We start from the raw sequence: 12,709 nt of genomic DNA on the forward strand, positions 1-12,709 counted from the left end.
GGGGCAAGGCCTTGCTGGACAGGGTGAGCCCAGCCAAGTTCAGCAGGTCAACCCTTTTGGACCTTGGTTTCCTCAAATGAAGAGATTGGGCTGGTTCTGAGAATCTTAAAATCATTCATGTCCAAGAACACAGAGAAGCACGTTACTTATGATCCCATCTTTAGAAGCAAACACTGACAAATGCCCTAAATATGCATACGTATCCTATGTGCACACACATCAGTACACATTCACTTGAGCATAGAATGATGGCAGGTTACACAACACATAGCTAAATGGGCAGGGGAGAGGAGGGGCGGGGAGGAAAAGGAAAAAGCCCATTATACATACATACTTATGGATAAAATACCCAGAAATGCAAGATAGGGTTAGCTCTAAATCTTCTGATTTTTAGGGATCCCCCTGAAAGAGTGAGACACTTAAGGTGCAGAGTGATGAGAATTATGTAATTCTATTTTAGTAAAGACAAGTCCGCCACCACACCCTTCTCCACCCCGCTGTGTGCAGCAGCCATAAGCAAAGTGTGACCGGGTGGGGCATCGGCCATCTCCCAGTTATCTCATGGAGAGCAGGAGGGGACCAGAGGCTTGTGGCACTTCCTCTGGATGTGGACTGAGAGGGGAGGGGCAGCAGGGAGCCAGAAGAGGAGCACTGGCATGGACTCCGTGGGCTGTCTAAGGCAGCAGGAGATAGATGCCAAGCGTCTGCAGCATTGACTGTGTTTCCATGTGCATTTCCTTTCCTTCCAACCCCTGTCATGCTTGCCATCTGAACACAAGGACTGTCTTCCACTATGGAATGCATGTTACAGCACTATTTAAAATTACAAGGCTGGGGCACCTGGGTGGCTCAGTCGGTTAAGCATCTGACTCTTGATCTCGGCTCAGGTCATGATCTCACTGTTCGTGAGTTCGAGCCCCATATTGGGGCTCCATGCTGCTTGGGATCCTCTCTCTCCCTCTCTCTGTGTCCCTACCCTGCTCATGTTCTCTCTCTCTCTCTCTCTCTCTCTCTCTCTCTCTTTCAAAATAAATAAACTTAGAAATAAATAAAATAAAATAAAATAAAATAAAATAAAATAAAATAAAATAAAATAACAAGGCATTTGAAGCACTGTACTGTTCAAACAGGCCCATGGAATACTAAACCCAGTTGAATCCAGTAACAATTAGCTCAACCTCCTCCTCCAAATCTCAAATCTTGGCCTTCCTGGACAATCTCCCTTTTATGTTTGAATCAATAAACTTCATAATAGGTCAAAGCCAATTGCAGTAAAGGTTTGCACAGTGGCCTACAGAGTTAAGGGTCTGCGGTACTTTCTCCTTTTCCAACTGGCCCTGCCCACACATCTCTATTCTCCCCTCCCTCCACCCTGCTTCTGTCCCTCTCAATTCTCCTCCTACTCACAGGAAATACTCCTGCTGTGTTGGCTGTTCCCTCAGCCTCCATGTTCATCCACAGGCACCTGGGTGGCTCCCTACCCCTCCTCCTTCAGGTCTTTGTCAATGCCTCCTTCCCTGGGACCAAAGTCTAATCACAACCCCCTCCTTGATGTTTTGGCCCCTCTGCTGCTCTGTTATTCTCCTTAGCAGTGGCCCACTGTCTGATTGACTCTGCTGTGATGTCAACCAGTGAGGACAGTGTTGTTTTCTGATTTGTTATCACCAGATCCCCAGCTCCAACAACACTGCCCAGTACACAGCAGCACTCAAAGTGCTTGTCAGGTGAATGATGGTATGCATTTGTTTTTACTAAAACACCACGTTGAGTTCGTAGAGAAAAACAACACAGAGCCATGCCGCATTTCCCGCCAACTTACTAGCCGATGACAGGATTTTGTTTGCCTTTTAGTCAGTGTTCTAAAAACTAAAACTGTGACCTATTACAAGGTTTTTATTTTTATGGCATAAAGTATATAGAAAGTAAGGCACATGCAAAGCCAACTCATTTTACTGATGAGGAAACTGAGGCCAAGAGAGGTTGAATGGCTTCCCTGTGGCCACACAGCTGAGCCGGGATTTGGATTGAAGATTCCTTCTCGGCTTTTTTCTAATCTGCTCTCAGATTAGCTGCTGGTGTGCTGAGGATCAAGCGTGCCAGCAAGGCCCATGCATGGTGGCATGTCGTCCACCATCAGACCGTCTGATGCTGCCCAGTGTCACACAGACCTTCGCTAGATACTTACCTGCATTCACGCTCTGAGGACACCAAGGGACTGATATAGAAAACAGGGATAACTTTCCTTAGACACTGAAATACTCCTGGGGAGGGAGCTTCTTTGAAAAGGGGCAGGGGAGAGGGGCCGAGATCCCAGGAGGTGACTGACTGCTGAACTGCCTTCTAGGGATACAGGACTTGGTTAATGGCTTAGGTTTATGGTGTCTGGTCTGCTGGGTGCTGGAGGCTTGCTCTGGGCTAGGGTGCTGGCAGACTGGCTAGGACCCATGAACAAAATATCAGCAGTGGCCAGAAACGAGAGGAGGGTCAAACATCACTAAGGCTGTATATTGTGTTGTCTTTTCCCCAAGAGCTTTACAGCATGTCCTCGGGTGGAAGGGGGACAGCCCAGGTCAAGCCAAGGGTCTAACAAAGTATAAAGCCACAAGATACTTTCCATATAAAGATTGTCAAATGAAATGGGTCTGACAGTACTTGCAAGGACAGTGGGGCCCTGGCCTCTGGATCTTGCAAAATGCAGGTTAAAGAATGAAACCCTGTTAGGGGCGTCTGGGTGGCTCAGTCGGTTAAGCCTCCGACTTCAGCTCAGGTCACAATCTCACAGTCCGTGAATTCGAGCCCCGCGTCCGGCTCTGGGCTGATGGCTCAGAGCCTGGAGCCTGCTTCCGATTCTGTGTCTCTCTCTCTGCCCCTCCCCCGTTCATGCTCTGTCTCTCTCTGTCTCAAAAATAAATAAACGTTAACAAAAATTAAAAAAAAAAAAAAAAAGAATGAAACCCTGTTAATAAGCCCTAGTGAGCAAGGGGTCCTAGGCTAACCCTCCAGCTGCGGCCAGCAGCTGTGGACTTGGGCGAGGCCTCTCTGACTGGGCAGCACCCTGTGTGGTGTAGGAGAGAAGGCTCTTCTTTCTCCATGATAGAAATCCAAATCCTGCAAGAAACAAACTCAGCCGTAAGGGTGTGGATTTCTGTGAGAAGGAGGCTTTTAGGTGCTTCTGGGCCTCTGCCATGGAGGGTTGGGTTTTTTTCTGTGAAGGAGGGGTAAGTAAATTCTCATAGAAGGCTCCTAGGCCCCCCACAAGAGAAGAAAAAGACAAAAGAGCAGCTAGTGAGTGCTGTCCTTGTGTAAATTTCAGAAGCCATCATCTGTCATCCAGCCCAGGGGAGGAGAGTCCTCCCCAGCCTGATGCTGCTACAGGATGCTAATCATGTCACCCCTAGGAGCAAAGGTAATAATCCTCCCCAGAAGCCTCTGAGGAGCAGGGAGGTGGCTGTATGGGTCATCAGTATGCACACACTGCCCCGGCGTGGTCTCGGTCCTCAGTTATAAAATAGCTGGGTAGCCTGATGATACCCGAAGCTTTCTGAGCTGGGCACCCAGGACAAGCACCCCAAGGTCTCTGGCTTTCCCTCCTTGCAGCCCTGGGGACAACCTGCAGGCACCCTACATACCACACCTAGAAATGACACAAGTCCCCCCATCACACATATCCCCTGAGTGGGAGGGCAACTCCCGGGGGCTGAGATATAGACCCTTTATGTGAAAATGGTATGCATTTGGGGATGCTAGGAAAGCACTGAGTTAGGCCAACATCAAAGTCCTGGGAGGGAATTACCATAGAAGTAGGATGGGGCCAGCACCAGGGTGAGAGCTGGAGAAACCAGGCAGGAAGCAAATCCCCAAATTTGCTATGTTTGCTCCTGAAAGGAGCAAGAAGAGGGAAGAGGAGAGCAAAGGGAAGGGCCAGAGAGAGGCCAGAGGAAAGACCCTCCCCCCACGGGCTCTGGTCCACCTTGGGGGACACAAAAGCTTCCAGGTTGCTGGCTGCCTGGGGTGCAACTGTACCCCTCGAGGACCTCTGGACTGCATTGGAAAGCGCGTGAATGGACAGAGGGACACAGAGGTCCCTGCTCATTTTAGGGTGGAGACGGGTGGGGGGAGAAGGTGGCTTTTAGAAATCTCTACCAACCATGAAAGTATATCTTGGTCTCCAAAGAGCCACATCTAGCTATATTCCCAAGCTATATCATGTATATTCCCAAGAAAATAGCATCTCAGCTCAGATTAAGTGGAGAGGTATTCCACATTCTTGTAAGCATTTCAGCAATCACTCCCTGGTTCTGTGTACTGTAGCATGCATGCATACATAAGAACCAAACACCATACTGGTGAGCCTTTAAGAATAAATTGGGAGCTGCAAGGAGCCCTCTGGGTTCACTGGCCACTATGGCTGGTCATGTGCATTTTTAAAAAAAATTTTCAATGTTTATTTTTGAGAGAGAGAGAGACAGAGTGTGAGCAGGGGTGGGGCAGAGAGAGAGGGAGACACAGAATCCAAAGCAGGCTCCAGGCTCTGAGCTGTCAGCACATAGCCTGACGCAGGGCTCGAACTCACGAACTGTGAGATCATGACCTGAGCCGAAGTCAGATGCTCAACTGACTGAGCCACCCACATGCCCCTGGGCATGTGCATCTTTAAAATCTCTCTTCCCTCCTGACAAGGTTCTGTCAACTTCATCAAATTCTGAAACTTGAAAATATTCTGTTGGTGTATGTCAACGACACTATAGTGACTTTAAGCAGCAAAATCTTTACATTTCCTTCTTTCTTTAATAAACATTTCCATATTCCATAATGGCAGCATCGCCAGGGCCTGGGTGGCTGAAGGTTATACAGAAAGTCAGGAATGAGGTAGATTTTCCATGTCATCCCTAGGTACTAGCTCACAACACTGATTTTCCTGTTGCCTAATGTGGCATTTCAGGCCTGGGCTCCAGAAATGGTGACCCATTTTTACCTGGAAAGGGTTTCTGTAGGGAACTCTGGGTTAAATGGAGGTTTCTTTCCTGAAGGACTTATCAGATTCTTTAATAGGCCGATGTCTGTTGTGAATCTGTGAAAGAGGACTCTGTGGTCCCCCTGGTTTGAGACTCAGCATGCCTGGGGTGGGGAGGAGGGTGACGCTGGTGTTTCCAGGATGCACTTGGGGTCAGGTTTTGGAGGTCCAGAAGCAGGAGGATATCTCAGTTGTTTACAGCTATTCCCACCCAACTAGTTAGAGATTTCTCCTCAAGTCTATGACCCCTCTCCCTCACTCTCAGGCTGACTGAACAAAGCAACCAAATGTTTCACAACTCTCTTGGCCAGAGTCCTCCCCAGAATTCACAGGGCTGCCTTCTGTCCAGCATGGTCTCTTTCCAAGAGTTTCCCCTTGCATCCTTCAGCCTGGTGGATGGCCTGTCCAAGGTCATGCATCTCCTTAATACAGCCCTTCTCCTGAACATTTACCCTAAGGAAGATCTGCAGGCTGTGTTGGCATTTCAGAGGCATGGGAGCTCCAGACAGCTCTTTGCCTGGGCCAGCAACCAGCACAGACCATCCCAGTGGTGCCTCAGCTCTGGCCAGACCCAACCATCAGCCTGTGGGCCCCTACTGCTGGCAAGCTCCTTCAACCTGCTCACTCTTCCCAGTTGGCTGCCCTTCCCCACATCCAACTTCCTCATACAGACCCCACAGGCAGCCCCTCACATCTGACCTCACACCTTCCTTGCTGTTTCTTCCCTTGCCCTCTTCCCTAGTGCTTCAAGGTGCAGGGTCTTTGGGCAAATAACACTGGCCCATTTCCTGTCCTCATTTCCACCTGCTAGCCTAGTCTGAGGCCTTTACTCCTCAGAGCAAAGGAACCAGGCAAATACACTTTCTGTCAGTGGGCTAAAAGTGGAGGATTTGGACACAGCAAGGAACCCAGGAAGAATGAGATGCTGGTGCCTATTCATAGGTGAGGAAGGCACACTGAGCCCCAGAATGGGGCTAGATGCACAGGCCCAAGGAAGACCAGTTGTCATGTGGGTGAAAGGAGTATTTGCTGGCCAGTGGACTGTCCTTAAGCCGGGGACCCACTGTGGCACACCCCCAACTCAACTCAAGGTTCCTTGACCACATCACTCAAGGGTGGTTGCCTAGAGAACTCTTCTAAGATATGAGTATGGAATCTGGGGCCAGTTCCTGGGCCTGGGTGCCCCCTAGAGCCCTGTATTCACACAGTTGGTGGGCAGGCCCCACCTGGCTGCAGGAACTCTCCCAGGACTTGGTACAGAGTTCTCTGCAGCTTCTCTGGAAGAGGCTCCTTTCCAAGAGGCCAACTACAGCACCTTGGGGAAAGTGGAGCCCAGACTGGGGCTCTTCAGGCAAGCCTTTCCCCCCGAGAATCTTCCTCAGGTGTAAGTGGACCAGAGCCCCTGTCCTATGGGGTTGGGAGGAGGGTTAAATGGGACATTCAGGATCTCCTACCCTCCTGTACTCAAAGTGTGTTCTGAGTACAGGGGCTGCAGGTCTCTAGGTCTGTAACCAGAGAGTGCAGAAAGCACAGGCACATGTTCAGACACGACTCTAGTAATTTGAAGGCATCAAGGGATATCTGTTGAATTTAATAAATAAAAAGACAAAACTAGAGCTTGGATTTTGTAGGTCTTTTGAAAATTTCATGTTTGAAAATTTCTTGCAATAAAAATCCTTTTTATTGCATTCCATGAAAAGTATTGGTCTTTGGGGCTCTTGGGTGGCCCAGTTGGTTAAGTGTCTGACCTTGGCTCAGGTTATGATCCCGTGGTTCATGAGTCTGAGCCCCGTGTCGGGCTCTGTAATGACAGCTCAGAGCCTGGAGCCTGCTTCAATTTCTGTGTCTCCCTCTCTCTCTGCCCTCCCCCACTTGTGCTCTGTCTCTCTCTTTCTCAAAAATAAATAAACATTAAAAAAAAGAAAAAGAAAAGAAAAGTATTGGTCTTTGATTGACTAACAGTTTAACAAGACAACTGGCTTGGCACCACAGGCAGAGCTGAGACTCTATTCCATGTGTGACAGCAAAGCCAGACAGGTGAGGATGTAGTGGGATCTGTTACCTTTGGGACATTTCCTAAAGAACAGGCAAATGATGAGGCTGCCTGGTTCCACTCCTTCTTGGGAATGAAGACTGTCTTGGGTTTACATGTGGAATCCCGCATTCCAGTGGCTTCCATATACAGGCTACATGAGTAACACAGAACTGCCCTGGCTGCGGGCAACACCCTCTGAGAAGTGGGGATGACACTACCTCTGCCTCATGGAGAGCTGGATCTGGTCCTAATGAGGAAGGTTACTGAAGTGAGATGCCCTCCCCTCCCCCCAGCCCCGACCCCTGAGGTAGGCCCCTGCTCTGAAGGGCAGCAGGGCTGCAGAGGGTGAGCTTAGTGGACTGACCCCCATCTACAGGTCTAGGGCAAGCAGATGAACTGAGAGATGGAAACTCAGATAACCCAAGGTGAGCTCACCAAGGTGTTTCTCTGCACGGCTTTGATTTTTTCTGTTTATTTATTTATTTTGAGAGAGAGGGAGGGAGAGAGTATCCCAAGCAGGCTCCACACTGTCAGCACAGAGCCCAACATGGGGCTTGAACTCATGAACCATAAGATCATGATCTGAGCTGAGGTCAAGAGTCAGAAGCTTAATTGACTGAGCCACCCAGGTGCCCCTGCATGACTTTATAATATGCTTTTAGCTTAGTAAGAATTCACCCTCTATAGGAGCAGCTGAGGCAGCCCCCACATCAGGACACTTGGGTTTGCCCTCACTCTCCCGGTGGCTTACTTTAAGAGTATTAAAACATTTTTAAGTTATGAAAACATTCTCTTGATTTTACAATCAGAAACAAGACTATATGATGGGGAAGTGAAGACCCACAATTCTGTTGTTACAGATGTTATAACTTTCCATATATGCTTCATATTTTTTCTCTTTAAAAGGAAAGAAGGAAGGCAGTGAGGGAGGGAGACAAAGAGAGCAAGAGAGAGTGCAAACATATTGCACATATAGTTAAATACCTCCACTCTGAAGGAATATATATGCATTTATGTTGGATTTTCTTGTGTGTTTTAAATTTTCTATAAATAGTGCACTTTGTGGGCTTGTGTTTTTCTTCAACAAGGCATCCATGTTGATACAAATGGCTTGGTTCATTCATGGTTTAGTGCTGTGTTGTATTCCATTGCTTGAACAAACAAAAGCTTGTCTATATCTTCATACATGAACTATTTGATTCTTTCTGGTTTTCTATCGCACACAATGCTGACATGAGCATTTGTGTACATTTCATTGTGTACATGCACGAGAATTTTTCAAGGTAGACTTTAGGGTATAATTGCTGGGCTGTACTATAATTTCATTTTGCTTAGGAACTTGATCACAGACTCCAAACTTTATCTGTATCTTATAGCAAAATAAGATGTCGACAGGGATGAAAGTGCTATACAAAGAATCACAATCACATTTTCCACCTCCTGCGAGGATACTTGAGGCTTTTCCTGAAAGAGGGACTATTTTTGCCAGCAGGCTGAGGACAATACTCAAAGTCCACTGGCTTCATTGGTTCAGGACTCCATGCTGGGCATTTCCGTCTAAGACCAAAGGAAGACCGTTGGAGGTGGAAAGAGCCAACCAACTGTGGAGAAGGACCAAATCTACCTTTGACAACTAAAGGTCCAGAGGAAATGACCCTTGGAAGGCTTATATAAAAGGTAGCTTGTGTTGTTTTTTTTTCCCCCCACGGAGGCAGCTGGTGTGTTTCAGCAAGCACTAGGCAGAGAGATGTGGCTTTTGGTTAGGAAACAGGGAACTGGCACCAAGTCAGTGGTGTCAAAGGAGAGTCAAGTATGTGAGAAAACAGAATGAAAACAGTCTGCTTTCTGCCCCTGTGATTTTGTGGACACTTCCTAGCATCTCCTTAAGGCATAACTTCCTTAAAAGCCATGGTTATTGTCTTTCCTTCTTGCATTAGCAGTTTACTTCTTAGCTTGAGGGCTATTATAAATAGACGTCAGGGCAAACTATGTCATTAAGAGTTTTAACTATGTGAAGCTTTTGTAGGACTTTGGCATGGTCAGTGGGTCAGGCATCATCTTTGTTTTTAGATTCAAAGTCATTTACAGCAAGCAGTCCTGAAGGAATAGTTGTGAGTGTGTGTATAAATAGGGTGCTGTTTTTCTTTGGGGGGGGGAGGGAGACTGGGAGTGGGTCCAGGTGAGGCAGAGGAAGAAAGAGAGAGAATCTTAAGCAGGTTCCATGCTCAGTGCGGAGACCAACTCAGGGCTCCATCCCACGACCCTGGAATCATGGCCTGAGCCGAAATCAAGAGGAGGAAGCTCAACTGACTGAGCCATCCAGGTGTCCCTGGGGTGCTATTTTTCAGTCTTGCCCAAAGTTTAAGTGCTTCTGCCCTCCTCTCTGGGTGAATTCTCTGCTCCCAGACCCTGCCAATTGCAAACTCTGCTCCCCCACCCCTACATATAAGGCAGGATACCAGGCACGGGTCAATAGGAGACTTTAAGTTCAAGAACAACAAAAACCTGTTCGTTTTCAGAGTTTAGCAGCAAGAACTGTGTGGGCTGGCTTTGTTTGGGGAGGAGGGGTCACGTGGAGCCCTGTGGCCCCAGGCTGCATTTGAGTCTCTGGTTCCTGCCAAGAGCTGCAGAGGATTTGCAAATGTTAATTTACACAAGACTGGAGTGTGTCCTTTCTCTTAAAACAATGCTGACTCTCACATGTGCACATAGATGAGCAAATAGATAGATACCCTACTGAGCCCCTGAGGGTGAGTCTTTCCTCTTGAAACAGAGGTGAGTTTTAACTCTTTATTAAAAAAGAAAGACTTTTATTTTTTCCATTTGCATTTTTAGGCTCTGGGATGTCAGGAGACTTGCAGAGTATGTGGCCCAACAACTCCACCCCAACCCCCGCCACAGTTTATAGAAGGGGAGACCAAGCCTGGTGAGCTGTGTGCCGGCAGGTGGCAAGCAGTTGCCGCATGGTGTCCCCTCTGTTTCTAGCCCAGGTCAATGATCTTTCCGGGGGAGTTCACCTGCCTCCATCCCCAGCTCCTGGAGCACTGCCTGGCACTTAGCAGGTGCTCAGTGAGTGCTTGAGGGAGAAATTCGTCCTCTCTTCCCACTCAGGGCCTGCTCCTGCTTCTCCTCCAGCCTGTGCCCAGTGGACAGACCCGGGAAAAGCAGAGGTCTCCTCTGACTCCTGTGAGCTCAGCAAGGGGCTGTCCAGAGGACTCCAGTGTGGCCCAGGCTAGGCTCCAGGCTGGCCTTCCCCAGCCCTCTGAGTGGCAGTCAGGGCAGAGGGGTGAGGTTGTGACCTGTCCAAGATACCTGTGCTCAGAGGGTCAACTAAGGCAGTCCTGGGTGTTCAGAGCCACCATTTCACCCATCTGGAAAAAACACATGTTCAAATCAGCACATACTTTGCAAGGCTTTGAAGGGGGCCATCAGCAAGAGTGGGGAGAAGGGGTTAGGGTGGGGTCAGGCCTCACAACACCTTCCTTGAAATCTGCCCAGAGTCCTGGGAACCACCTGGTGCTCCCTAGGTCTTCTGAGGTGCTTCTGATCCCTACTCAGGGTCCCCCACAGGCCACCGGTGCTCCCACAAACATGATGAAGAACAAGAGATGAGCTTAGAGTCCAGATGCAGAGAGCTAAGTGGGTGGCATCATCGTGGGGGAAGTGATTTTGAAACTGCACAGCTGCTGGGGCACAGCTCACACCCCCACAGGCCTCATGTGTGCCTCTGGCTACATCCATGGGAGGGAGCAGCCAGGAGGGGACAGACATCAAGTACATTAGCAGGAAAGGAAAGTCACCTCCCCAGAAGCAGTCCTGATACAGGAGTTCCGAACACCTAACACCCCATCCCTGCCACAGTCTGCAGAGAATAGGAGCCCACTGTCCAGCCTTCCAGTCGGTAGAGCTGGAGACCAGTGTCCCTCTGCCCTTCTGTCCATCTGCCCGCAAGCTGCCAGGAAAAACTCACTCACCTTCTGTGACCCTGATGTGGAGCTCTTGAGGGAGCCCCTCTTGAAGGAGCTGCTCATCTTCCTCAGGGAGCCCATGAGCCTGCCTCCTGTGTCCCTGAATGAGCAGAGGCAAAGCCCCCACAGCGGCAGCCCCACGGGCCCCAGCAAGGGGATCTGAGTCTGGGGCACGCCCGGCTGTTGGCTGGGCCAGCCGAGGAGGAGCACTTGCTGGTTCCAGCCTCCTCTTCTTGCTCTACTCGAACCACTGGGCACTCACAGGCCCTTCTATAACATCTGTAATCAGGCTTAATCCCTCCATCCCCCACAGGTTTACAGGGGGCAGATTTAGCAAATGGCGATTGAAAGTAAATCTCCTTTGAGAAAGTGGCGGCTGTAAAGGGTGGTCAAATGGGAAGGATTTGGGTGTCCAAAAAGATACCTCTCGAGAGCAGAGAGCCTCACAGCTGGTGTCTGAGCCCCCCAGGAGAACAGGATCTAGACTCTCAGAGACCCTGTGTCCACTTGGCACTTGCCTGAGTCTGGGAGCAAAATTGGCACCAAAGCCTCAGCCCCTTGGGTCACATGGCTCCTTCCTCCAGGCCATCGGTGTATGCTTTCTCCTCTGTGAATTTGCTTTTCATGTGCATCCTGTCCATTCTGTGCTGGCATTCTCTGATTGTTCTGCGTGTACAGCACTGTCATTTCTATTTCAGGAATGTCTATCTCTCCCCCACTACAGAAAGATTTGGTTCCTTAAGGGAGGCGGGGTCATAGGTCTCTGCATCCTGCTCTGTTGTGGGCACAGGACAGGAGCTCCCTGAAGAGCTGCTCTGTGCTGCTGTGGTCTCGTTCCCACAAGTCTATGCTGAGCCTGGCCCTAAGCATGTCATTGTTGTCACCAAACCACCCTTCTCCTTCGTTGGGCATGCGTCACCAGCAACCTGCACCCCTGGGTGGTCTGGCCCCTTGCATCCAAAGATGGCGTCTCGGAGAGGAGAGTGATGCATTCCTAAGGTCACATGGGAATTGTTTTAAGGACACACAGGCTCCCAATCGATAAAATAAAAGACAAGCAACTGGAGTCCTCACAGCCTTCTGGCTTCTTGCCCCCATGAGGCCGGTTGACCCCGGAGGCACCACCTCCACCTCTTGGGGTATGGCTTGGGGAGCTTGGGGACATATCCCTTGCTCCTTGCACAGCCAGGCCAGCCCTCTGCTCCCACCCTCCACCTCTTAGGCCCCCCTTTCTATCACTCAACTGCTGTTTTATGAGCCTCTTGTGTGGGCTATGTGTTGTGTACACCAGATGCTGGGGACACAGCAGTGAATAAGCAGGGGAGAGTCCTTTCCTTCCTCGAGCTGTCCTTAAGGTAGGGGAGGCAGACACCTCAAATGTCAAGGAGCAAAATAAAGCAGGGAGAGGTGGTGGCGTGGGGTGGAGGACTACACTTTTGAATAGGAAAGGTCTCTGAGAAGATGAGATTTGAGCAGAGACCTGGAGGAGGTGAAGGAATAAGCACGTAGGAATTTGAGAGGAGGCTCCAGGCAGAGGCATGGGCCAGGTCATGGGCTTTGATGTGGAAGTGTGCCTGAATGTTTGAGGAAAAGCAGGATGACACAGGTGGCTGGAAGGGAGGTCACACATGAGGCAGGAGATGGTGGGGGGGGAGGTGGGAGCAGGCCTTGTAAGCCATTCTGAGAATCTAA

General features: G+C 49.5%; 1 protein-coding gene across 2 annotated transcripts in view; it reads right to left on the reverse strand.

Annotated features, from left to right (window-relative positions):
• Positions 1-11,268, reverse strand: part of TRPM1 (transient receptor potential cation channel subfamily M member 1) — a 143,704-nt gene extending 132,436 nt beyond the window's left edge. For both annotated transcript variants that reach the window (XM_019831968.3, XM_019831967.3), the window contains exon 1: positions 11,024-11,268. In XM_019831968.3, coding sequence (XP_019687527.1) covers positions 11,024-11,098 — 75 coding nt within the window. In that variant the 5' untranslated portion in view covers positions 11,099-11,268. The remainder of the gene's footprint in view (positions 1-11,023) is intronic.
• Positions 11,269-12,709: the final 1,441 nt, after the last annotated feature.

Source organism: Felis catus, chromosome B3 (assembly GCF_018350175.1).
Source record: "Felis catus isolate Fca126 chromosome B3, F.catus_Fca126_mat1.0, whole genome shotgun sequence".
In the NCBI taxonomy this organism is placed as follows: Eukaryota; Metazoa; Chordata; class Mammalia; order Carnivora; family Felidae; genus Felis; species Felis catus.